Source organism: Calypte anna, chromosome 3, assembly GCF_003957555.1.
Source record: "Calypte anna isolate BGI_N300 chromosome 3, bCalAnn1_v1.p, whole genome shotgun sequence".
NCBI lineage: Eukaryota > Metazoa > Chordata > Aves > Apodiformes > Trochilidae > Calypte > Calypte anna.
The window spans coordinates 17,017,892-17,044,285 of NC_044246.1; the positions used below are offsets into that span (position 1 = coordinate 17,017,892).

The following is a 26,394-nucleotide window of genomic DNA, read 5'->3' on the forward strand; positions in this document are numbered from 1 at the left end:
TTAATCCTGCCAAGTTTAAATATTGCACACTGTGTTTGTGTGGGATTGACCCTGGTCAGCAGCCAGCCTCTTGCTCACTTTCCCCTTTTACCACCCCTGAGCAGGGCAGAGGAGAGCAGCAAGAAAAACCATGAGATAAAGGAAGTTTAATAGATGAAAGAAAGATGGGGGAAATAATTTATGCAAAGGTAATCACCCACCACCACCTATGAGTGAGGCCATGTCCAGCCAGTTTGCAAGTAACAGTGACCTTGGAAGCTAAAAGCCCTCTTTTTCTTCCTCTACCTTAGTTTTCATTGCTCAGCATGATGTTATATGGTATGAAGTAATTCCCTTGGCCAGTTCAGGTCAGCTGTCCTACCTCTGCCCCTTTGCAACCTCCTGCCCCATCCCAGCCTACTTGCTGGATGGGCCAGAGTGGGGGAAAAAGAGAAAGCCTCAACACTGCACAAGCACTGTTCAGCAACAGCCAAAGCACTGTTGTGTTAGTAACAGTTGTAGCCACAAATCCAAAACACAGCACCATTTCGGCTGCTATGCACAAAATTAACTCTATCTCACTATCTCTCTATCTGATTATGGTCACAAGACTGCACAGTATAGATATTCCCAGCTCTTCATTTTGTGCTGCTTCTACCCTGCAACTCTAGAGTCAAAAACTCTGAGAGCTCTTTAAAAGTTTAAGTTTCCAGGTATCAGTGTTCACAAACAGAATAACCAGTCTTTAACTGCATTGTTAGGCTATGTGAAAACTACTACTCAGGCTTAAGGGATGATATGATGGAGAACATCCAACTTGTCAGTTCCTTATATTAATTGCATGCCTAGATGTTTTCATCCATCTCCCTCTCACACTACCTTATAACAAAAGTGTGAGTAGCTAATGTCCCAATTTAGTATGGAGTAGGAGTGTGCACATGGACAATTATGATGGAGTAGTTTACAACTCATGAGATTACACTCCATCTTACTCCACAGTATTTTTTTTCCCTTTGCCTGTGGCATAAGACACCATATGTACTAATATAGTCATCCCAAAGTGTTTCACAAGCTTTGCATGTGTACAACCCGGGAGACATTCCATCAGTCAAGGAAGGAATCTGGCTGCTGCATAGCCATGTGCTTAACAATACAGAGGAGAAGTTTTCCTTGTCAAAAGCAATTGCGTGGAACATTTTAGCTTATTTTTTCTGCACAGGCACTGAGGGAAAAAATATGAGATAGATAGATAGATAGATAGATAGATAGATAGATAGATAGATAGATAAGAGGTGGAAAAGATGAGTTTAGGAATATGGGCCTTGTCATGTACTTAGGGCCCTAAAAAATAAAACTAAATAGTTCTGATTTTTCTTTTTTCTCTGAGCACTTCTACTTATATTTTCTTTTCAGCTTAAGCAAATTTCCTTTCCTTTTCTCAGCATGTTCTTGGAGCTGTGTTTATCTGGTTGAGCAGTTCCAGCAGTCTGCAAGCCTTGTACTTCAATGTTTGGTAAATTCCTGGGTTCATCTCAGCCTCAGGCCCAGATAGTCTCCTGGATAAGAGTGTTGGCATTTGGATACTTAGTTCTGATTTTGAACTGTGCTTTGAGAGAACAACATAAGCCCATACTGAAAGATGAAATTTCAAGTGTGTAAGAGAAGAATAGTTGCTGGCATTCCCAGTCCCACATCAGTACCTAACTTTAGACATTGAAGTTTGGGACAGAATAGGGACTTCAAGTTCCTTCCATTATTAGTTTCTTACTAACTACAAGTGTTCTCTGTACTAGGAGTGCTGTGTGAACCATATTTTTAGGCTGTTGTATGTATGTTCTATTAGGGTTGGGTAAGATCCTGGTCCTGAGTTAGCATTTCTTTCACTCACCAGCAATGATAGAAGCACCGTAACAGAAAGGCTCCATTTTATAGATTTAACTAAGTTCTGTGAAAAGGAGAGAGAGTTTGATCCCTGTAGGTACTTACTGCTTACATCTGCAAATGCCACAAAATGGTGTCTCAGATTCCAATCCATCCAGGCATTCTCAATTGAGTATATTTTTGAGGGAACCAGACTGATCTTAAGCAGTCTTCCTGTCTTCCTGCCTTGGGAGAAGTTCCAAGTTCTCCAACTACCTGCAGAAATATACAGTATGCACATCTCTCCTTGCAAGTCAGAAACTTGACTGAAATAGGTTAGCTGCTTGACAGTGCCTGGCCATCCTCTAACATACATCAGCTTTTGCAGCATTGAGCTTCCATCCACATTTGTAGATTTGTCTTGTTGCCAAATATTAAGGCAGAAATTCCAGTGAAAATATTCTCTGTGTGTTCAATTTGCTTATGTGTCTACAGGGGAGGGAAAGGTTTCAAAACTATTGCAGCTTCTGTTTTAAGCCTGAGCATGTTTTCTAGCCTGTGAGACCCTATGGTAGTCCAAGTCTGGCATATTTGTTATCTAAATAGACTTTAAGAAAAACACAAAAAATCCAAATCTCTGGACATGGAATATATATCATTCTATGTTAATATAAAAAATTAGGATGTTCCATGTAGTTTTCTCTCTAGACAACGATTTAGTCTTCAATATGTATTTGTTGTGCTATCTGACTTGTTTGTCAAAAACTCATAGTGTCTTTCACATTTTTTATTCTTTTCTGCAGAAATCAGTGCAGCTGTTTTGGTGAATGCTCCATATTAGATGATAACGTATTGAGGTGGTCCTATCAGGTATGGCTATTACTTGCCTCATATTTCTAGGCATGAATATTCATTTTCTAGATTGGACTGAGGTGAGGAGTTAAGGGAGGAATAGCAGTAAGGAAATTGAAGAAGTTGAAGATTTTTCATATCATGTCATGTCATATCAAAGAAATGATCCATCTTGCCCAGTAACCCAACACATGATTAGAAGACAGAAACTTTCTGTTATGACAAAGGCAGTCATCTTGGAATTCCTTTTAAAAATGGCAGGGGGCAATAAGCATGACTTTTCATTGCCTCCCTGACCTTGCTTCTCTTTGAAAGAAAATTATGGTAAATTGGAGTGGGTTTCTCACAGCTACGAGGAGATTAAGAAGGTTTTATTAAACTACAGTCTTTGTTCTAGATTAAAAAAATATCATTATTTTGGTTTATTAGGCATGGCAAAAATTTTACTTTACTTTAAGGCCCTGATGAATTGCACATGCATTGCACTCTCTACCTGATAATAGTCATGTGATTAAATGGTTGTCTATTCAGGATGCTTGGGAAAAACTGCTGAAGTCTGGGAGGTATGATCAAAAGGATGACTTCACTGTTGTTCTTCAGCCTTCTCTTCAAGAAAGAAATCTACTGCTCAGACCAGTGAGTACAGTTGAATTGCTCCATCCTTTCTCCAGTGTTTTTGCTGAAACTGAGTGCAGTATTCAGGTGGCTCTTTCCTGTCTAGGCTGTGTGTAGTGCCAGAAGACCAGGGCACTTAAGCACATGCAGAACACACCTCAGGATCAGACACAGAAGTCCTGAGAACAGAGCTTCCTTCAGACAATTTCAGTCAGAAATCCTGTTTTGTTTTGGTTTTTAATTTTAAATTTTATTTTTAATGCTGTGTTCCTTGCAGAAGTCAAGTACCTCTGTAGATTAGGGCACAAGTGTCTGGAAACTGACAGTTTTTTCATATCTTTACATTCATCAGCTTGTTCATCCCTGATTACATTCATATGTGTTTGGAAACAAAGACAAAAAGAGGATAACAGAAAGTATTTAAAAACAGCTAGTGGGGGAAAAAAATGTTTTAAAGCTCTATTGGAAGAGTTACCTTCTAACAATGAGATAAATACAATCTGGGAACCTGGGAATTAATTTTGTCCAGATTTTGTATTTGGCAGAGACAACAGAGAATGAAAATATATAGGGTTGCCTGGGATGTCAGACATGATTTTATAGCAGGTGCTCTGTAACAAGAAGTTCAAAGGTTAAGGTTGTCTGTGACCTGGCAATGAAGAGGAAAAATTGCTTACTAGATAATGGTTCTCTCAGAGCAAGGTATCAAAATCTAACATATAACTTTAGGTTATAATCTCTTAAATATATTGGTTGTAAGTCATGGGCTGGTTCCTGGGCATCATCACAGCTCCCTGAATATGTGGTATTTCCATTGCTCACCTCAGCTCAGTATCAAAATAAAATGGACATGGAGAAGAAATTCGTTTCACAGGAAGGTTGGGATCTTCCTTGTGAATTCTTCCTTTGCTGCTGGGTCCTCTCATGCCAGGATTGCTTTGTCCATAGTTGGCCCATATGCAAATGGCAGCCTTTTAACTTTAATGGAATTCCTTTTTCTCTTAGCAAATTGCTCTGTCATCACCTCAGATGCCATCTTATGTCTCTGTATTTCTTCCAACTTGTGGTACCCCAAATGTGCAGACCACCTATATGCAATCTTTCAAACTCTTCCAACACTCACTTTGATTTAAAAATACGCAAGATCTCCTGAGACAAATTCTGCATGCTTCCATATTTAAATGCATGTAAGTGCTGGTTAGCAGTGTTCTTTATTTCAAATGATTCATGTGATCACAGCTGCATGGTTCCCTGATCTCCTACACATCACTCCTGTGATTGTGCTTTGCTGTTGCTGCTCTTGTCCTGTTGGTGTGCACTGCTACCTTCCAGTAGCAGGTACAGCAATTGCTTAGAAGAACAACATCTGTTGAGTCTTGACACACTATAGCAGTTAACAAGATCAGCAACAAGTGGCTTAATATTAGTACCAGAGCTTGATATTCTTGTGAATAAGAATATTATTCTATAGAATGAGATGTTTTGTGGCTGAATGTCTCATCTTTTCATACTCCTAAGCTTTTTCTCATGGTCAAAATGCTTTCTCTTTCAGGGCAAGGATGGTTTCAATACCACATTGAAGACACAAATAGAAACTCTGGAGGATTATATTTTCATGACTGTTGGCCTCTGGAACAACATGGTAAGCAGTACCATAGACACAGTTTTTTGCTGGATTTAGTGAGGATGCTTGGTAGCAGCTCCACACTGGACAAACTTTGATAGCAAGTAGGGTAGGGGAAGGAAGAATATAAGAAAGTAACATCTCATGAATGCCATTCTCATCTGTGAGGAAGGAGGGACTGCTCTGTAATAATGCTAAAGAGAATGTAATAAATGTAATAATGCTAAAGAGACAAATCTCTTACTGTTCTGTATCTGCTACTTACCGACAAGAGCTTTTTAGAAAGGTTTTAAAAGTTGCCTTTTGGGAGGTCACAGGGAGTAAGTGGTCTGTTCCAGACCCTTCTTCTGCTAATCTCACCTCTGTGACAGAGTGGCACAGTGACAAACTGAGGCTTTTCCTACTGTGAGAATATAATAATTGTACTCTTCATTTTCCCCTGTCCTGTATCCATCCCCCCTCTTTACTAATGAGCCTCATAAGGCTGACTCCTCTGTAACCATCATCCTTCTGCTGATGTTGCTCATACTAAAAAGGCTATAAACAGTCTTAAAGAGCTCCTATTACCTCCTTGAAAAATGGGTAAACAGGTGTCTTACCCATCTTAGGAAAGCCAACAAATGATGCCCTCTAATGGGAGTGAGAGAGTGTCTGAGAGAAACATGGACTCTGGGCCACTCCAGCTTGAACACAATGACCAGTTCTGTAGGTGGCTGCTTCCTGCTGCAGGCACTCAGCTTTTGTGAGCATGACTGAGTGGATGCAAGTACAGCTGGAAGGGTTTGCATTTTAAAATTGATGATGAGGGCAAGTAAAGGAATGGGAGCTGGTTTTCAACCTGAATGAGACAAAAAAGCAGGCATGTGGTTTTGGTGTCACCAGAGCAAAGTAGGATATAACTATGATATCACCTTTGGATATGCCCTGATACTTGTTATTTTGTATAAGATACTGAATTTACTATTCCTTCTGACTCAGAAACTTCCAAAGTTTTTTGCTTTTTTTTTTTTTTCCTAATAACTTTTTTGTAGCATATATAATTTATTATTTTTTATTATTTTTTGTAATTAAAAAGAACCTGCAATGGCCAATTAATTTAAAGACAAAAGACTTAATTTTTTGGCTTGTTTTACAGTCCACATGTCCATAAGATTTTCATTTGAGAGCAACTGCTGTTCCTGTGTCTGTCCAAATTATCTTAAACATGAAGAAAAAAAAAACCCTTTGCTGCAACCATCCTTTCTCTAGTAAATCACAAAAATCCATGCAGGTTGGCACATTGTTGTTTACTTTCATGCAAATTCTGGCACTATAATACTGTCGTAGCCTTGATCATTTAAAGAAGCAGGATTTGCAGGAGAAGGCTTTTATTCAGCCAGTTGATACAGCTAGAAAAATACTGCAATTGTTCTAATTAAAGATGTTATTTTTAGTTAAAGTTAGTAGGACTTTAGTTGGTTAGTAGGAGCCAAAGAGTTAAAATCTGATCAGCTGTTGAAGGCCTAACCTTGGAACAAACATGTTGCGTCCAGTTATCTACTTTGCTGTTATCTGTGACATTACCCATGATGATGTCAAAGTTCCTTCCTCAGTTCATCTATCATAAAATAGATGCGATGATAAGATCCGCCTTGGTTTTGTTGTTGTTTTTCCTTGGCCTCACTAGACAATTAGTTTCACAAGTCAAATGAGCAAAGCATGTACCAAAAAGCCAAATTCCTGATCTGTGAATTAAACATTCTCTCTGTTTCTGGCAGTACTCTGTTAAGAAACCCAGCAGGTTATTTTAATTGCCTGTATCTTGGTGTCCCCACTGGTGCTGGAGATATTTAGCTAGGTCACACAATTACCATTACTTAAACCTGATCTATAATACACCAGAAAGTGGTGGTGTCTCCTTACTTGGCTTTTTAGATTTCATTTTTTGCAGAACGCCAGTGCTAGGCATCATGAATGTGCCTACAGGGAGCTGTGATAGTATCATCACCATTCTGAAGAGCTATGTTGCCTCCCCCAAATCCAGGCTCCATAGAAGGATATTTCTCTTTTGAAGTTTACTAGCTCATGCAAACACACTCAAATGACCCAGTACAGATTTCTCTTTCCTGCCCTCTCAATTTTTACACTTAGGTTGCAACAAAATCCTTTGGCGGATTATTTTTTTTTTACTCTATTCTTGTCACTTCAGCTGCTTGGAGCATTTTGAAGAAACCAGCAGGAGTGAAGGGGTAGAAGCAAAGTGAAGTGGTACTTTTAAAGATGGCTGCTAGTCTTGGGCAGAGAACATGATAGGCATGGTAATTGAGCCAGGTAATTGTCATAAAAGATAGAAATACCAACTTTATTTCAGTGTCTTTCCTCAGGGTAAGCTCATCCCTCTAGCAGGGGAATAGCCCAGGTGAGCTGGAGGAAGAGCAAAATGTGGCAAAATAACATCTTGCTATTGGTTGAAGCAAGACTATAGGAACAGTAGTGTCCCCCTCACAACTCCCTTTCCCTTCTGTTTTGCTGCCTCCTCTTTGATTTAGTGGACTTTTCTTACTACAGTTGGCAATCATCTTAAAGACACCTGGCAATCATCAGAAAGACACCTCTCTGTGTAGGTTCCTTACCTGCCTGTGGTATACTCTGCCATGATGTAAAAACAAATGATATGAAAGATGCTTTCAGTGTAAAGCATGCTGGCAGGTAAAGGTCGCTCTAGTTCTACTGGAAGGTCAGCCAATAGTTTATGTTGACTGCCTTAAAAACCAATCAACCCCAAATCAAAGCAATCAACCCCCAGTGCCGTATTGGGAACTGATGGGACATCAGCCTCATGATTTGCTGAGCAGCAAACACAGCAGAATGAGGACATACCCAAGATCTGAAACCTTGATTTTGAGTATTGGTACCAGTCTCTGTCTTGGAATGATTACCTGCTTATTGGGCAAAGGACTAAACCTTGAAAATCTAGTGGCAACCAACAGTTGGACTGCTCTGCAATCTGGCTGAGAAGAAGCTGAGCGAGCAGTTGCTAAGGACTTGTCCTAGGCATGGCTGGATATTTTACCAAAACATTTGTAGCTGTCTAGAAGTAATTCTTTTCATATATGAAGCACATTAGGGAACAATCAGAAAAATGACACTGGGTAACTAGGAAAAGTTGTGAGAGTTTGGTTGTTTATTTGGACAGCTTTGATGTTTACCATAGAGAGTCTGATTGATCAGTTTGGCAATGCCTACAATTTTACCTCTGGAAATATATCTGGGGGTAAAGCTCCTTTCTTGTGTATAAAAATCTTTGACAAGAAGCTCTTGCATTTGGGATTCTCCTTTGCAACATAAAAGGCCACAAAAAACCCTATTCTGCAATCAAGACAAACTCAGATCAGGCAAGGACCTGAATGGGAACAGCACTTCAGGATTCTGTCTGTGCCTCTTTTCTGTGTTCAGGGGCTTGTGCTGACTTTGAAACTGCTGCAGTGGCAGAGCAGACTTGTACACTAACCATCCTGCACAACAAATGTGCTAGAATTCAGGGGACGTTTTGGCTGACCACGAGGCAGACTTGGTGCCTGATTTCCTGACCTCAGGACCTTGCAGCTTTTCTGCATGGGAGCTGTCATTCTCTGCTGGTAGAACAGTGTCTCTCAGCCATCTGGAATGAATTGCCTCCTGGAGAAGTTAGTTCTCATTGCCCAGCTCCCAACAACATACAAATGTCTATTGCTTATTTGAAATTCATTCCTAGCCAAGAAATATCATCATTGTTCCATGTTCTGTGGGATCATTCTGTGCTGGAATAAGAATACTTCCTTTTAAGAATGTCCTTAAATAGCTACTTTGTTTTGTCCTAGGAGAATGGGACAGTACCAGTTTTCAATATATCTTTTCTCAGAGTTTTGTTATTTTGCATATTTCAGGGGCATTCCTTTTATTCCTATCTCTCTCTTTTAAAAGAAAAAATAAAAAATGCAGACTCTGTTTCTTCAAATGCTTCTTTGAAAGACTATTTAGCTTTGTAAACCTCCTCTCTATTCGTCTAAATTTTTCCATTATTTTCATTGAGGAAACTACCAAAGCTGACTATAACATTCCTGCACAGAGTGTATTTATGACTTCAAACCCGTTACTGCTGTATTCTTTGGTGCCTTTCACCCCATTTCTTCTGTAGTCTGCTGGTTCTGGCAGAAAATTCACTGAGGAATCTAAAACAGTGGCCAGCCCCTTTGAGTGTGACTGCATTTTCATCAGCACCCAGCAAGGTGCCTGAACAGATGAACTAATTCTTTGTAGTACTCACCACTTCATGCTGTCAGTATTGAGTTTTGTATCATTCCATAATTTTCCAATAACAGCAATCCCTTTTCCATCTTGTTAGAAGATGACCAACAAATATAAGTACTGTCAAGCCTCTGTGCACTGTTGGAGTGTACCTTTTCATGTTATCTAGCAGGTATGGAAATGTAGATAAGGAAACATTCTGGTAGATGGAATAAATCAGCAAGCTTTTAGTTGCACAGGCTACCACCACCAGAGGACCGGTGCATGATCTTAATGTGTTCTGACTGCTGCAAAATTAATTTATAGAAGAGGAAACACATAAAGATAGTACTGATAAGACAGTGGAAAAAAAAGTTAATGCAATGTGAATATGTCACCAAATTGTAGATTTTTAGTTTTCTATTTATACTGGGGATTTTGTACTTTCTGAGGTAAAGTGATGTAAATTTACCCAAGTCTTCAGTCTATAATCTGAGTTAAAGCTGTGTTTTCCAAGGACTTTCAGTAATTCTTATTTTAAAATTTCAATCTACTCAAGAGTTACTTTTCCTCTGGTACAAAACTCTTTAGTTTCTTTATACTTATATATGAAAGCTATTAACTGTAGAAATCTGCCTTTCTCATATGTTCATAAGAATGGTTTCATAACCTAGGAGAGGACAAAAAAATGTGTGGTGAGGACAGACAGACTGCTGAAAAGTTATTACCTGACAGTGAGCTGTAGGAACACAACTTTTTTACTTTCTCACACTTGTCCCAGCTGGGAATTAAAACTGTCCTGGAAATCTCAGTGAAGTTCAAAGTACATACTGCTAAGGGGGGAAAACTAATAATGAAGGTGATTTAAACAATATTTTTCTAGACCATCTCCACAGGTAGTGTGGTTGAGCTGACAAATAGCGACTTGATTGCAAGCAGTTGATTACTGTGAAATGAGATCAGTGGCTTGTGGGGAAAGCCTCTCTAAGGTTGGCATTCCTGAGAGAGTTATGTGTGGGTGATTGTCTCAATGATGATGTGAAGACAGTCTGTGTGAGAGGCCTTGTGTTTAGTGCCTTGCTTTCGTAGGTATACACCTGGTATGTTAGGCATAGATAAATACTTATCAGAAACAAAGCAAATTTTTAAATATACTTACGAACCTGATGAATAACTCCAAGAACTAGAGCCTTTGTATTGCTGCTGCTCTCCCTTCCCTCCCCCACAGAGCAAGTGTAAAATTCCTCTGTTCTCTCCCTTTCCAGATGGAGCCAGTTGGACGGAAGCAGCCTTACAACTTCACAAAAATGCTTCAGGTCCGGTGTCCATCACAGGTAAATGGGTTTCCTTATAACTGAGATTTCATTTGCTAGTTGTAGAATTTCCAGGTTTTCAAATACTGTTGTTACCTTCTGAATTCTTGGGAATTTACACTTAACCAAAATACTGCACTGTTGAAACTTCAGTGGTTTTTAAGTTCAATGACACAGACACTTCATTTTATAAAGATGAGATTCTGAAAAGGAGAATTTTGGACAAATTTTAGTCAAATCATCTTACTGTGTCAGTTATATTTTCTTTAAAACATAACTAGCTAATCTGAATATAATAATTGTGGATATCATGGATATAAGTATTATAGTCTGCATCAGCAATAAAATTGAATCTCTGTATTTTATATAATTCAGCTTTTCTGTGATTTGACTCTGTCTGCTTACAGGTTTAATCATTTTATTCCCGGGAGCTGTCAATAGTCCAGTAGTGTCTTCAGGCTCTCAAAGAACAAGTTCTGGAATATTTTTGCATTTAAACTCTGACTTAAATTTGATAGTGATAAAACAGTACTGACATCCAAAAGCTTCACTAAACAGCAATTAAAGCATCAAAGAAATTCAATTTTGTGTTTTGTTTGATGTTAGGCTTAAGGCAAGAGGTGGTGTTATGCCTAGAGCATAGAAGGTTTTAATTTACAGGTCTAACCTGGTTTACTTCAGTAGTGCAATGTTAATTGAAAAATTCAGCTCTAAAGATTTTCTTCTCTTGGAAAATCTAGCCAGCAGACTTCAACATCAGCTGTCTGTGTTTCCACCAGTGTTGGTAAATGTACTCTCTTCACTCTGCAGGAAAATCCATATTTGTTTACATATAGAAATAGTAACTACTCATCTTCCCTGGAGACATCAAACACCAAGGAAACATCTCAGGTATAGTAGGACTGTTGCATCATATGGACTGAGTACATTCCAGGGATTGGGGCAGGTGGGTGGGTGTTGCAGCCCAAGTAAACACTGCTGCCTGGGAAAACTAAATACAAATCTCCAGCTCTGTATTTCCATGCTTGGCTTAATATTCAGATGCACATTTGTAGATTTTGTTGAGTGTGATTTAAAGCAGGTGTTTACCTAAAGTAAGCCTTGCATTCACTGTTAAGAAACTTTTAAAACGTGGTCTTAATTTCCCTGGGATAAGAAGACAGTGAAAATGGGGCCATTAAGTCTTACTGTGAAAGAAACTAGATCAAATCAGCATGACACCACTGTGTGGGGCTGATTTCATCTCGTGTATGCCTTACTAAAGCTGAAGAAAAATGATTTTTTCATTTTTTGTTTTTGTGAAATAGTTGCAGATGTGATGTGCTTTTTGGTACTCTAATTCTAAACATAACTTAGAGCTCCCAAGCAGTTAGAGGGAGATGATAATGGTAATTTTCCTTTTCATGACCCATGAAAAGTTTCAAAGCCATATCTGCACTCAAGATGGCCTATGCCTGATTGGAATAGTTACACACATTTCTCCTCTCATTTCAATATAATTCCTATCTGTTTCATTATTTATCCAGGGTGTATAGACCTCTGCAGGGGGCAATGGTACCTACCACTCTGATTTTGGGTAGTAGCTATGGTTTAGGAGGCAAGACACTATGTTATGGTTGTGGGTTGTTTCTTTTAAAGTAAAAAAAAAAAAAAACAACCCAAAACCAACAAACCAGAATTGGAGTGATGGGGCAGCACACACAAGTTAACTTACTTAAGGAATTCTGTGAAGAGATTTGAAGTAAACACATCTTCCTGACTCTTCTGTAATGGTCTGCACTGGTAGACAGTCAGTCTTTACCAGCAGTAGACCTTGAAGGTACTTCTGTCAGTAAGCCAAAAGAGCCAGGAGAGAAAATCCCTGGATGCATGGAGAGGGCTGCATGTGGGGAAGCCAGACAGGCTCATGGCAAAGGTATGGTTCTGTGCTGGGGTGTTCCAGGGATGTGCAAAAGATTTCTCACAAAAGGCTGCAAGCTCACCAAGCTCAGAGTATGTGGGCGTAAGATGTTTCATAGCTGAACACAGCATGGCAGGCAGGTTGAAATTACTGGGCCCTCTTGTTGGAAAGAGCCATGCTGCACTAATGTGGCCATGCAACTTCTGAGCTTGTGTCTGTCTTCATGGGGCAGTTGTAGGCGTGGCCTCAGGACAGGCTAAGCTGGGGAGATGTATATAAAGCATGTGAAATTAATTAATCTAATGTTCTGAGACATAAATGGTTTATCCTGACCAGAGTGTAGTGGGTCTGATGTGAAGTCTTGTCCTGTCTGCCTTTGCAGGAGAGAAGTTATGGAACAAATATTCCTTGTCTTGACCGGGATCCCTCTGATTCAGTTCCAGTTTCAGGTACACTCCTGTGCACTTTTCATTGCAGAGCTCTTTTATTTAGTGATAGGAAGAGAACAGGAACTGGGTTTTGTTAGGAAAGGTACCCTTCTCTTCTAAGCACTGCACACTACTGACTGTGGCTTTTAAGATCCTTTGTGGAACAATTTAAGCAGTTGTAAGATGCAAATTCTCCCTCAAGGATGATGAAAGCTTATGCAACTGCACCTTTCATGTAGAAACGAAGAAGTGACAGTGGATAAGACAGGAGGTAGTTGTGTACTTCAGTTGCAGGGGTGATAAAACTATGCATGGAGGAGGGGCTCTTGTCAGTGCAGTCTGAGTTGTAAAAAGGCACAGAGATTCTTGCTAATGAGTGAGTTTTTTCCTTCCTTCAGAAGCTGAGGTTGTCCCAGAATTTCTACCCTATTCTGGCACCAGAGTTGTGCCTGCTTTTCCATCATTTTCACTGCTTAAAAGGAATCTGATTAAGCACAGATGCAAGATGGAAGGCTTACTGCCTCCTTTGTCACTGTAGCTAATGCCCAGCTATAGTACAAAGAATGATTTCTGATTTGATGCCTGTCAGTGTTTTATTCTGAGCTGATGCTGACATGAATACTGAAGTAATGTCTTTGCAATATTTTATGCTTATTCTTAGGAAAATTTCTGGTAACCATCACAATTTGAATTTTTCTTAGTTTGCCTTTCCCCTTACACTGTTTTTTATTTTATTAGTTCATAATTTGAAACCAGCTGATATTCGGGTAATTGCTGCCCTGGGAGATTCAATCACAGTAAGTAAAGGTTACTGGTTAACCATCATTAAAACAAATAATGAAAAAGCATTTATGAGTTTTTAACCTGAGAAGTAGCATACACACAGTCACACCCTGTTGAGCCAATCATATTTTTCACATATTCTTTTCCTGACTCCACCTTGACTTGCTGGTAACCAGATCAGGAGTCTAACCTGAGTGTACAGTTCCCATTTAAAGTTCAAAATGCCACAATAGGAAGAACTTCAAGATTAGATTACATTGCAGCAAAACCAGCCTGCTAGAGTTGACTTGCAACAATTGCTTTTCTTTATTGATTCTAGATAGCTCCCAAGGTATTCACCTTCAGATCTTTTAGTAAGTAGTGTAAATAGAAAGAACAAACTCTGCAGCTAATTGTGTGTGTGTATATATAAGCATATGTATATATATGATATGATATATATCGATATGATCATACCAAAGCCTAAAAAACCATGTCTATTTATACTAACTAAATATTTGTGTAAAATTGTAATAGATCATCAGGTGTGTCTTGACAAATTTATTAGCACTATTCCTGGAACTATGTAAACTTGTTACCCCTAGCCTAGCTGTAATTCTTCAGTCAGTGATGACTGCTTCACAGCTCATATAATAATTCATGCTTCTTATGTGTTCTGTGCTAATTACCACATTAAATGCTTGTAGTCTCCTTTCTTGGGAAAACTTAAATAAGAAAGACATAGAATTATTGTACCACTTTTTAATGTGTGGAGCATTATTATAAATTATTCATTCAGGACCATTGCTATGTTATTTATTCCTTGTGTATATTTAGAATAACATGAATATTTAGAACATTCTCAAACAATTTTTCCCCACTTGATCTAATCATGAAGTTGATAGAAGAGGCTAATTCACTGAAACAGAGTTAAAATACCTTCAGTCCTTGATCCTCTTGAAAGCAGGATCTGCTATATTTTGGGAAAAAGACATGGCTTGCTTCATTAACATCTTCTTTAATTACTTTCACTAGGATCAGCCAGAGCACTAGGTACTGTAGTAATTCATATTTTCTGAAGGTGAACTCTTCTTTTCTGCCTCCAGGCAGGTAATGGGGCAGCATCCAAACCCTATGATGTTCTGGATGTCCTGACTCAATACCGTGGTCTTTCTTGGAGGTGAGTCCCAGTAATTCCCCTCCAATAGGAATGAACCCATATTCTTGGGTTTTGTTATATATAGGGTTTTTTTGTTCCAAGTGGAGGCTTGTGGAGAGCAAATTTGACTTTACATTTTGCAATTGTACTTTTACTGATGAGAAATAAAATATTCAAACTGCTGGCTGTCATCTAGAGTACGATGTAGCATGGCTAGAATGGGCCTGGATATGCCAATGAAATGATGCCCTTGTTCAGATGGTCCCTTTCTCCTGTTATGGTTGTAGCAATTGTAAAAGGGGCTGCTAGACTCCAGTGGCATTGCACCATTTCTGTCTCTGTTCTTTCTCTATTCTGTCAGCTCTTTTCTACTGTGATCCACATCACCTATTTGTCTCGTACTAAATCTATGAAAAGCCACAATGGGATCTTCTTTTGCTGCTGCTGTTTCATAAACAGTGTCTATTTCCTTGACCCTTTCCCAGTATTGCTTACACCATGTAGAACACTTTATTGATTATGAGTCAGTGGAGACTTTTACACATGCAGCATTTTATTAGACAGGTCAAAAAGCCATTCTGAAGATAGGCAATTATGTTCTATTATTCTGCAACTGCATTACTTAACACCAAACCTGTCAGGCTGTTTTTACCATTCATAATCTTTAATCCATCTCAAATGCTGCAGCTCTATAAGAGCTTTAAACAGGGACTAGAGTATCTCAAATTACTCCATTCCAAATTAAATGGGTGCTATACAGATGTTTTAAGCCAAACATTTTATATTTTGAGCTTTGATAAAATTCTTCTGACATTTGGAGGGAAAAGTATCCTAGCATACTCTCCAGCCTGAAGGAGGGCAAAGAGCATCCAGACATACAATGAATTTTATCACTCTAGTAGGATTTTCCCAGTTGAGTGAAATGGGGGGGAGAAGTATTGAGTATACTTATCACTGTGCAATACATGCTTTTAGACCTTGTTGTTATGGATACAAAGGATTTGCCAACTAAAAATGGAAGTAATAAATGCTTTAATAGGAACGAGAATAGCAGAGAGCAGCTTTTAAAAATTCTCAGTTCTTCCAGGTAGGTTTAAACACATCAGAGAATTGAAAGGGCAGTTTGTGTATAGGGCTTCTAATTATAATGGCTATGACAGACTGGTTTTGTGACCCCATTGGTATGCACACAAAGAGCTTGCTTTGATTTAGTACAACCACCAGATAATGTGCTGTGTACATGTACAGAAGCCCCTTAAGGGGGAGCTGCCTTACCAAGTCCATCATGTCTTGGAACACTTTTTCTTCTTTCTTTTCAACAGTGTTGGAGGAAATGAAAACATAAGCACGGTCACAACACTAGCAAGTAAGTGCCTTTTCCTCTAAAACTGATAACTATCTCAAGCTCTTTATTAACATAGCTGTTGTTCTAAAAGACAGGAAGAAAGATTACACTGTGTAGCACACAGAAGCAATCCCTTTGTATTCGATGTCCACTGCTGAGTAAAAGTTGTGCAACAATCAGGCTGTAATTTGCTGTGCATGACTTAACTACATATGTTGTAATTTCTATGGGTTTGATTGTTTCAGTATTCTTCTGTTGATTATAGTTCTGTCAAAAATGTGTTGGGGATAGATGAATCAAATATCTTAGATCATAGCCTAAAGGAACCATTTTAACTGTTTGAAAAAGTTGTTTTAGGCCACACCAGTCATGTTACAAGGTCAGATTATATGTGTTTTTTAGAGGTGTTCGTAAACTAAGATCTAAAAGGGCATCTTAAGTCTTTGGGGTTGATGCATCTGGGGAAATAGGGTTAAAGGATTTTGTACCAGCCCATCTGCAGGCAGAGTATGACAGCATGAGAGTCTGCTGCCTGAGTATAGGGTTACTCAGCCTCACTTTGTGGGCAAAATGGCATGGCTAGCCATGATCACGTTACATTATGAGATATATAAAGTAATGAAAATCAGAAAACTTGAGGGCAAGGAAGTATTTTTATGGTGACAAATCACCATTTTTATTATACTTCAAGGTTAATTTTTTGATAGGCATCTCCTAAAGCTTTTAGATTAACTTTTACTAAGGTCTAATTTCTACAACCTCATTTGCTACCTGCTGAAATAAGCAACATTTCATCCCACTGTGTTTTTCTGCAGACATTCTTCGTGAGTTCAACCCATCCCTGGTAGGGTATTCCACTGGGAAAGGAAAGGAGACTTCAAAGAATGCTGCATTCAACCAAGCTGTTGCAGGGGATCATGCAGAGTAAGAGAAAAACTGGTTTAACTTCAATACAAGGTTTATTTTTCTTTAAAACTCAGTTCTAGCTAAAACAAGCCCAAACCCTGGACTTTTGCAGGACTACAGAAAGGCTGATAGACAAGCACAAATGTATTTCTTTCACTCATCTCTAGCTTGAAGGCCAACAAATGTGATGGGGGCTTTGTTTGTAATCTATGTCAAATAAATTACCAGCAAAAGTAATGCTTTCTCTAGCATTTTCAACCAAGAAACACAAAACACTTTCCAAGCACTACTTGGAAAGCTTCTATCCTACATCCCTATTGAGAGGCAGAAAAAACTATCCCTGTTTTGTAGGAAGTATATTCAAACCCCCTTGTCAGCAGGACCAAAAGTTTGAGTAGAGAAATTAAGACAGAGAAAATTATTTCTGGTCAGTTTGTGGCAAAGCAGGGAATTACCTAGAGACTACTTTGTTCAGTCTTCAGTAAAATTCATATAATATCTTTTCTCTTGGGAAAACTTATGAGACAAACATCAGTGGGTTGAGGCCATGTAATAACATTGATGGATACATGTATGTGTATCAATAGCATCTGTCTGATGCTGGCAAGGAGCAATGTGCACTTATTTTATGGCAGTACAGGGTATTTTCTATATAGTTTGTAAAGATAAACCTATGCAGGTTTGAAAAGTGGTAAAGTGTCTGTTGGATGCCAGTTCTTTTCTTACTTTTTTTTTTCAAAAGAAAACTTCCTTTGTATCATACCTCTCATTCAGAGAAAATAGGACATTCCAGATATTTTAACCATTATGTGAGGGATGTTCATTTATCAGCTTCCCTCTTTGCTTTGCTGTCCATGCAGGATTTCTTTTGCATTTTTAGTATTTTACTTTTATGATTTTATTTTACTTTTATTTTTAGGAATGTTCCTGCACAGGTTAGAAGACTGGTGGACCTAATGAAGAATGACACTGTAAGTCTGATAAGTCTTAAGAAAGATGAAATAATGTGGCATGATAAGTTTCTAACAGACCAACAGCAGATGCCAAACATTAAAGCTATGGTACAAAAAGTGTAGCATGTAATATTCCACAGTGCAGAGTATGAGGCTGTACAAAATAATCTATAGCCTTGTCTTAAGAACTTGTACCAGCATGTGATAGGTACTATCAAACCCCGATAATCTTATCAATTTCATCAGAAGTGGTGGGTAAATTCAGTGCCATTGCTTCCCCTTCCAACCTATGTCACCCTGTAAGATGACAGAACTATTTCCCTGTGAGGATTTTGCTTTCCTGCTTGTAATTGTTTTGTAAGCACTTGATTTTATCAGCAGTACAATATGTCCTAGGATGCTGAGGGCAAGCTTTACATGTGAAAAATTGTGTGGTGAGAAATGAACTTGTTTTCTTCAAAACCAATATGGTCCATTTTTTCAGTCATCAGCAGATGAACATTTGTTGTTGGGAATTATTTGATTAATGTTCTGTAAAACACATATCAGGCTGAGGATCCTTTGCATATTTTACACCTCAACTACTACTTTGACTGTTTGCTATTTGTAATTTGACAAATGTGAAGTGCAACCAGTGACCTAAGTTATATGATATTATTTTGGCTTTCCAGTTGAGCATTTGGAAAGCGGTGTAAAAACCTTTAAGGTAGCTATGTGCATGACTAGCATAAATACTCTGGTAAATATGTATTGGCAATAATATTTGCAGTACCTTCCTTTTTGGTTCACTTTCTTGTAAACAAGATTTCACTGTGGTTATATATGAGATTAAAGGGGATAGCAGCTAACAAGCAGCTGGATGGGCTTCATTCAAATAATTCAAGGCTTTTGGTACTACTTGGTCATGTTTATCAGCTTGGGCTTGGAAGCATCACACAACAAATTGGCTCTTCTTATTGCAAGCTCCTCTTTTCATTTAACTAAAAAACTTCTAACTAGAAAGAATGTTCACATATCACATAGCTCAAAGATCTTTGTTTTAAGTGCTCTCTTGGTTTTCTGGGATTTTTTTCCTTGCTCTTTATCTTTTTAAAACACATGTGTAGAGCGGGAGAAAAAAAATTCCCTCTTTTTATTTGGATCAGTATATTTTGAGACTGAACTGCAAACAGTATCTTTACCAGATGGAATATGTTTCCTTCTGCATTTGAAGACAGATATTTGTGAACCACTTGAGGCTAATAGATTATTGCTCCTTTCTTAGGGGTATTTTGCATGTAAATTAAAGAGTTAGGGTATTGAAAACCACATCAGCTGCATGGTACTAAGTATATTGGAACCTCTCCTCAAAGCTAGGAAGGTATGCATTTACTGAGGCCTGATTTCTTTGCATTATCTGGCCCTTTGCAAAATTCTTCCAGAGGAAAAATAGTGTAATTTTTTACTAGCATTGTTAGACAGTTAATATTGCCCCTATATCCTTTGCAGTTTGTCTCACAGCAAGACTGGAGTGTATTGTCCTCCAGGGTTTTCCAGCAGGATAGCTGCATTATTTACGACACAGTAAAACATACATCATCATTTTTTTGCAATGAAGATACCTTCCTAGGACCACAGGAGTCATTTAGTGTATACACAAGGTATTATGAAGAAAATTTTACTGATGGGTTTTGAGCAATAGTTATCTGAAGCAAGTGATTTTTCATGGTGCTATTGATACTGTAAACCTGGTTTACATCACAGTAGTTTCTACACCTTCAGTCATGACTACAAAAGCATTTTTGTTGAGGATGCTTAGAGAACTATAACCAGGAACCCTGAGAAATATTAAATTTGTGTTCAGTATGTTGCTTGTCCCCCTCCCCCCTTTTTTTTTTCTTTTCTTTTTGAATTTTATTAGTAACTTTTATTCTATTTCCTGTGTGCAGAGAATAAATTTTCAAACTGACTGGAAGCTCATAACACTTTTCATAGGAGGAAATGACCTGTGTGAATACTGTGAAAATCCAGTAAGTCCCTTGCTGCATGCATCACAAACTGAGTCAGCCTGGGCAGAGGGTCTTTATGCATTAAAATGAGTGAGTGGGTAGAACTCATTGGGTGAGACCAAAATAAGGTAGATCTTATTTGTGCAGCTCTAATGGAACTACACTGAGATCTTCAGGTTGTTCACCCTCAGGTTGTGATAAACAAAGTGATATCTTCAGAACATATCCTTAGAATCTTATCTTTTTAGTAAATTACATAATTGTGGCTACTTTGTTTTGCTGTTAAATAAGATAAGTTTCCATTATCTAGTCACCTTACCACCTGTAGATAACAAGTCAAGGGTTTTTGCTCTTTGTCTTGTGTACACTTAGACTCCCAAGTCTTACTTGGTGCTGTCTTACTGGCTTCAGTGCAATGGGAATGATTCTGCACACGGCTTGTGCTGGTGCAATTATATATATGTTGTATATAGAGAAAATATATATACATCCTGTATATAGCCTTTGGTATCTGAGTATGGAGGAGGTGAAAGGCTGTGCCAGACTCCTCTTTTAGTTGTGAATCCACACTTTTCATTCTGTGTGATTAATTTTAGATCAGGAAAGACAGTAAAGCAGCACAGCGAGATGATTATAAAACAAGGAAGGAGCAAATTAATCATTCCTACCTTCTGCTGAATGGCAGTCACACATGAATGTGACAAGAAAGTGACACATCTGCATCCAGAAATCCCAGTGATACTTCCTTTATGTTGTGCAGCTACAAATCGTGCCAACCACAGTGCTCTTGGTGAGCTTTGATTTAGGAAATGAATAAAGGAAATGAACTATCTAGCTCTGTAGAGTAGGCCAGAGGGGCTCCCAATGAACACTTTCTGCCTGGAATTAAATCAAAGAGATTTAAGGTTGAAAATAAGACAGAAGTTTCTCATAGGGAAGTTTCTTTGGCTGCTGGATAGTTCCAGAAGTGAAGAAATAAAAGTTGGATTACTTGAGACAATTAAATTAGAGGTTTTTAAGCACTCAAATGGAACAGGGAAATTTTGCCACTGAGAGGCAAGTAAAGTGATTAAATTTCCCAGATAAACACCTCAGCTTTGCCAGTTATTATTTCTGGCAGATAAGGAGTACATGGGAAGCATGTTGCTAGTATTCCATATGAGGAAACAAACTTACTTATACATAAACTGATCTCTCTCAAAGACAGCCCCTGTTACTCAGTTATTAGTCATGCTTTTAAGACTGGCCCAAGCAATCCTGAGGATGGAGTATGTTGTGCTGTCTGATAATGCCCCTGAATTTGGTATCCTATGGCTGCTAGAGCTTTTCTCACAAGGGAGACAGCTGTGATGGGAAGGAAGTTAAAGCAGATATAGGGCAGTTTTACCTAAGACTGTTACCCTTGACCCAGGAGTTAAGAAAAATAACTCTGCTGTGAGACTTCAACTGGTCTCTCTTCTCCCTGCTTGAGTAAACTGATAATAAAATCCAACCCTCTCACTTCCACAGCTACACTATTCTCCTGAAAATTACACCTATGGTCTACAAACAACTTTGGATATGCTTCACAGAGAGGTAAAATAAACTTTTTTAGTATGTGGAGGATTGCGTTGTTTGTAAAGCAGTCACTGATACCTGCTTGAAAATTTAGTTCCCTGCTTTCATCTATACAGCATCTCTGCTGCATGCAGAGATGCTTGCAGGAAAATCTTTGTGAGAGGCATAAAGGGCTAGAGAAGTATTTTACCAAAGGAATAGGCATATGTATGTTTCTAGCTAATGTGTTGCAGGCAAAACCATAAAAAATATTGTAAAAAATTTGAACAAACATACAGTATTCAATGGCTAGAAAATGCTCTACTTATTCATTATACTGCAAATGAATATTACTTTTCTGGTGGTCATAAAGATTCTGATATTCCAGATGAGGGTGAGGATGCTTAGAGTACTCAGTGTTAGCAGGAATCTGAGCCATGTTGAGACCTTGTCCTGGTTTCAGCTGGGATGAAGATAATTTTCTTTGTGGCTAGAATAGTATTTGTGTTTTGGATTTAATATACGATTTAGTATGAAAAGAATTTTGATAGTATACTGATGTTTTTAGTTGTTGCTAAGAAATCAAGGACTTTTTCATTTTTTTGCTGCTGTGCAAGTTCACAAGAAGGTAGAAAGGGAGCATAGCCAGAGCAGTGGATCCAAATAAGCCAATAGATTTTGGTGGGGTTGGGGGGGGGGATTTCTGATGGCTTGGGATTTTTTTTCTGTCATTTTTGGGGGGGTTTTTTTGGTGTTTGGCTGTCTTTTTTGGTTGGGTGGGTGTTGTTTGGGTTTTTTGGCTTGTTTTTTTCTTTGACAACTAATAATAACTGGTTTGAAGCTTTTTGAAATCATCATTTTCAAGTGATCAGCCATCAGGATTTGCAGTAGATTAAGGCAGCACAGGCAGGGGCTGTAATTTAGTACTGTATATGTGGGGGATTAATTATTGAGAAAGTACTTTGAACACCTCTGTTATAAATAATGCAAGCTGCTTGAATCAGCAGGCTACCTGAGGGCTGCTGTGGCTATGCAGGGGCAAAGATAGCTCTCTGTGCTCCAGGCAGTGGCTCTGAGTTTGTGCATTCTCTCTCTAGGTTCCACGGGCGTTTGTGAACCTGGTGATGGTGCTTTCCACCACAAGCCTCCGGGAGCTGTACACATCACAAAACAATAGATGCCCAAAGATGCTTATGAGGTTTGAAGATTATGTATGTTACAGCTCTCACTGTTGCTCACAGAAGGCTGCAAGGTCATCTTAAGAAACTTCTTTTCTTAAAGGGAAATGGTTCTGGTGTTTCAGACCACTGGTGTGTTACGCTGTGTATGCACATGTGCCTACATGCTGATTGCAGTGCAGCATTTAGAAATACTTGTCTGTCTATCATGATCCCTATGTCTGAGCTCTGCTGTTATCACTTTCTTGTGGAGGTGCCATTTTAGTGACTCATCACTCATGCTGCAAGAGAGTTCAAGCCAGGGCAGAAAGAGCTCAGCTGTGCACCTTTCGGGCAAAGACAGAGAAGAGATTAAGACATAAGGTTTTCTTAGTTGATCACTTGAACCTAGCTTTATTTAGACATTTGCCTTTTTGCAGTCTTAAAACTCTCCCTTTTATTTCTCTAGTTTCCAATCTCTGTAATCTCATTGCTGATTATTAGTTTTATTGGTAATTAATCTCTCAAGTAGATGTTTGAGGTACTTAATTGTACTACCTCTTGTCTTATGGCTATACAATCCTCCCATGTCATCATGAATCTATCACTGAGGTTGGAGGTCTTGTGCCTCAATGAGCTTCTGGTGACCCAGGTGGGGTCCAACATATTCCTTCAGACTTACTCAGGACTCACTGGATTTCAGAGAAGCACATCTCTGCTTTTCTGGACAGACAGGCCTTGCAGGTCTTTGCTCAGGAACTGGAAAAAACAGGAGCAGATCTCAGAGTCATGTTCTCATCCAACAGGGTCCTGTGTCCTTGTGTGGTAACCCCTAAGGACAACTCCAATGAGTTCAAGAAATTGGTCTACTATAACAGAAGGTATCAGGTAAGGCACGTGGTATTTGTTACAAGTTTTATGTCATGCTCCTGCTGACCAAGAGACCATGGAGGGGCTGATACTTGGAGGTGGAGGACAGTTCCCACTCATTTTAATGACATATTTGTAGCTGTGACTTAAAAAAAACAAACAAACAAAAAAAAAAAAACATGAGGGGGAAATGGGAGCAGGCACCAGATCTTTGCAACCAATTCATTAAAAGAACAAAACAGAAAGAAAAATTGTTAAAGAGCCATAGAAAGTAGAGTATGTCAGAGAGCCAGCAGTCTTTTGATTACTTATCTCATTGGAGATCAGATTAAGTCAAGGAACATGATAACTCAAGGAACATGAAATTTCAGGCACTGGATGTCAGCCAAACTGAAAAGCTTCCATGGTTCTGGAAAAACAATTTAGACAGGAAATCTAATTATGGAGCAGGTTGCCTGCCCATGTCTGTCAGGCAGCCACCCCAGGCTGCCTCTCTGCAAAGAAGCCCAGATGTGTGTCTCAGAAAGATGGCTGCATTGGCTGCTTGGTGGGAGCTGGAAGTGATGGCCATATCTGTATTTCTGCACTATGGTGGGGAAACTGCTGGATGAAATGTAATGACAGAGGTGCACAATGAGCTGAATGTAAAAGAAGGAATGGTGGCTTTTTTTTTTTCTTTTGACTCTTTAGGAGAGAACGCGCCAGCTAGTAGAGAGTGGAAGGTATGACACTAGAGATGATTTCACAGTGGTTATCCAACCATTTCTGATGAATGTGAAAATGCCGAAAACACAGGTAAAAATAACAAAAAAAAACCCCAGACCTGCATGTTACCCTGTTGTAATTCCACTGACTTTTCAAAGTTGTCTTGGCTGTAAAAGTGTCCAGCCATTTTCTGGCCTGAGAATAGTTATAGTCACTTGAGTTAACATCCAAAGTTGCAGAAAAGTCTTATGGAATAACCTGCAGATAAAAGACAACAGGAATATAGGCCTTGAAGACACAATTTTGGGCACTCTACTACAGTGAAACAACAGTGCAGTTCAAAGTCTTCACCAGGAAGCACTTACCTCATATCCCTATGTATCAAAAAGTCCTTCCAGACTTTATTATGAAAATCTGCATGCTTCAAAAGACTACAATGTGTGAATCTCAGGGGAAATAAAGAACATGATGAATGTCAGTGCCTGAGTATTCTGTACTCAGAGTCATAATAGTTTGTATCCTTCATTACTTTGGAACTCCTATATGGAAAAGCTTTAAAAGGCTTCTTAGTTCTGAGTTATTAGCATTCTCTGGCCCGGTTTAATTCTCTTGGCCTCAAGCCTTTGCAGCTTGCTTCAGGTTGAGGTCAGCTGGGATACCTCATGGGAAAAGAGAGGGGATAAGGCACAGCTTGTTGTACATTTATTGCCTCTGTGACAGCATCCATCTCGTTCTCTAGGAAGGGTTGCCGGATGGTTCATATTTTGCCCCAGACTGTTTCCACTTCAGCCAGAAATCTCATTCCCAGGCTGCACGAGCTTTGTGGAACAACATGGTAAGATTCATAAAGGTTGCTTTTGTTGCTCCTTGTCTTCCCCATCCTGCCCTTGGCAGCAAGAAAAAAAAAAAAAAGAAAAAAAATCCAGCCCAGGAAGCTACTCTATTGCTAGCCCTATCTCTACTGCATCCTTAAATGTGTTTAGAAAGGAAAAGAGTGACCATGTGAAGAAAGGTCACCTAAACTGTTAACCATTTATATCAAACCAGTAAATGTCAGACTGTATTAAGACTGGGAGTGCTGGACTTCTCTCAGGGAGATGATGCCTGCCTGATCATCAGGCCACATTCATGGTTTATTGGATTTAGCTGCTTCAGCACAGTGGTCGCGTGTGGAGGCAGTCAGCAGTGGGGGTGCAGTGCATTGCCAATGTCCTGATGTGCTGCAGAGCTGCTTTCCAGTGGGTGGTAGCACAGCATTACCTGTTGGTCTCTGATAATTTCCTCCTGTTTCACTTCCGTGCTGCCCCCTTTTTCCCACAGCTGGAACCCTTAGGTCAGAAGAAAGATGATCAAAAAGTAGATGATGAGATTGTTCTCAAATGTCCAAGTAAGGTAAGTTACAAGGGTGTCTTGTGTTTGTGTAGAGGACCTGGGGGTGGCATCAGTGAGCACGGCTCTGCAGAGGTCATGGGGAACACTTTGTGTGGGACCACATGCTTCCTGTTAATCATATACACCAGGGTCCCAAGTGTATTCTCTAAGTTCTGGCTGTATAAAAATAATGTCCCAGGTTTACACTGTTGCTGATTTTAAAACTGCCATTTCTTTGTTGTTTTTTTTATCCTGGGAATTCATTTACATCAAGTTGTATGTAAGTCATCTACAGACATCTGATGGTTGGGTAATGGAAATCTCCATGTATTTTTCTGATGCTTTGCATTGACTCAGATTCCCTTGTTTTTATAGGATGAGCCATTCCTGAGGACATACAGGAACAGTAATTACACATACCCTAACAGAACTCCAGTAAGTAGCAACATCACCATCCCACTGTTACTCTGCTACATCTGCTCCAGTATAGTAACCATATGAGTCATGCACCGCACCACAGGTGAAACTGGTCTGTGGCCAGAGGAGTTTGGGAGGCTGAGTGCATGGCAGAGAACAGTAAAGCATTCCCTGAGTTAAGCAAAATGCATCCAGAAACCCCTGTAAGAACACATGCTCAGATAGCACACTTTGTACAGGATGCCACTCTGTGTAATACTGAATACAACTACTGAGTTGAGTAACCAAGACCTGACTGGTTAATTACATGCCAGACAGGCTTTGCTTTGTCCACCTAACCTCTACAAGAAGTTACTAGTTACTACTGACTGTATTTCCTACCCAAATGATATCCAGCTTTCTCCTTTTT

General features: G+C 39.1%; 1 protein-coding gene across 1 annotated transcript in view; it reads left to right on the plus strand.

The window, feature by feature from the left end:
* PLB1 (phospholipase B1) overlaps positions 1–26,394 on the plus strand; it is a 76,662-nt gene that overhangs the window by 11,549 nt on the left and 38,719 nt on the right. Inside the window, exons 12-31 of the mRNA XM_008496581.2 lie at positions 1,030–1,041; positions 2,643–2,709; positions 3,223–3,327; positions 4,859–4,948; positions 10,441–10,509; positions 11,299–11,379; positions 12,771–12,837; positions 13,555–13,613; positions 14,685–14,758; positions 16,060–16,103; positions 16,898–17,006; positions 17,908–17,959; positions 19,870–19,950; positions 21,439–21,504; positions 22,563–22,663; positions 23,429–23,510; positions 24,183–24,287; positions 24,937–25,032; positions 25,518–25,589; positions 25,944–26,003. Coding sequence (XP_008494803.2) covers positions 1,030–1,041; positions 2,643–2,709; positions 3,223–3,327; positions 4,859–4,948; positions 10,441–10,509; positions 11,299–11,379; positions 12,771–12,837; positions 13,555–13,613; positions 14,685–14,758; positions 16,060–16,103; positions 16,898–17,006; positions 17,908–17,959; positions 19,870–19,950; positions 21,439–21,504; positions 22,563–22,663; positions 23,429–23,510; positions 24,183–24,287; positions 24,937–25,032; positions 25,518–25,589; positions 25,944–26,003 — 1,492 coding nt within the window. The remainder of the gene's footprint in view (positions 1–1,029; positions 1,042–2,642; positions 2,710–3,222; positions 3,328–4,858; positions 4,949–10,440; positions 10,510–11,298; positions 11,380–12,770; positions 12,838–13,554; positions 13,614–14,684; positions 14,759–16,059; positions 16,104–16,897; positions 17,007–17,907; positions 17,960–19,869; positions 19,951–21,438; positions 21,505–22,562; positions 22,664–23,428; positions 23,511–24,182; positions 24,288–24,936; positions 25,033–25,517; positions 25,590–25,943; positions 26,004–26,394) is intronic.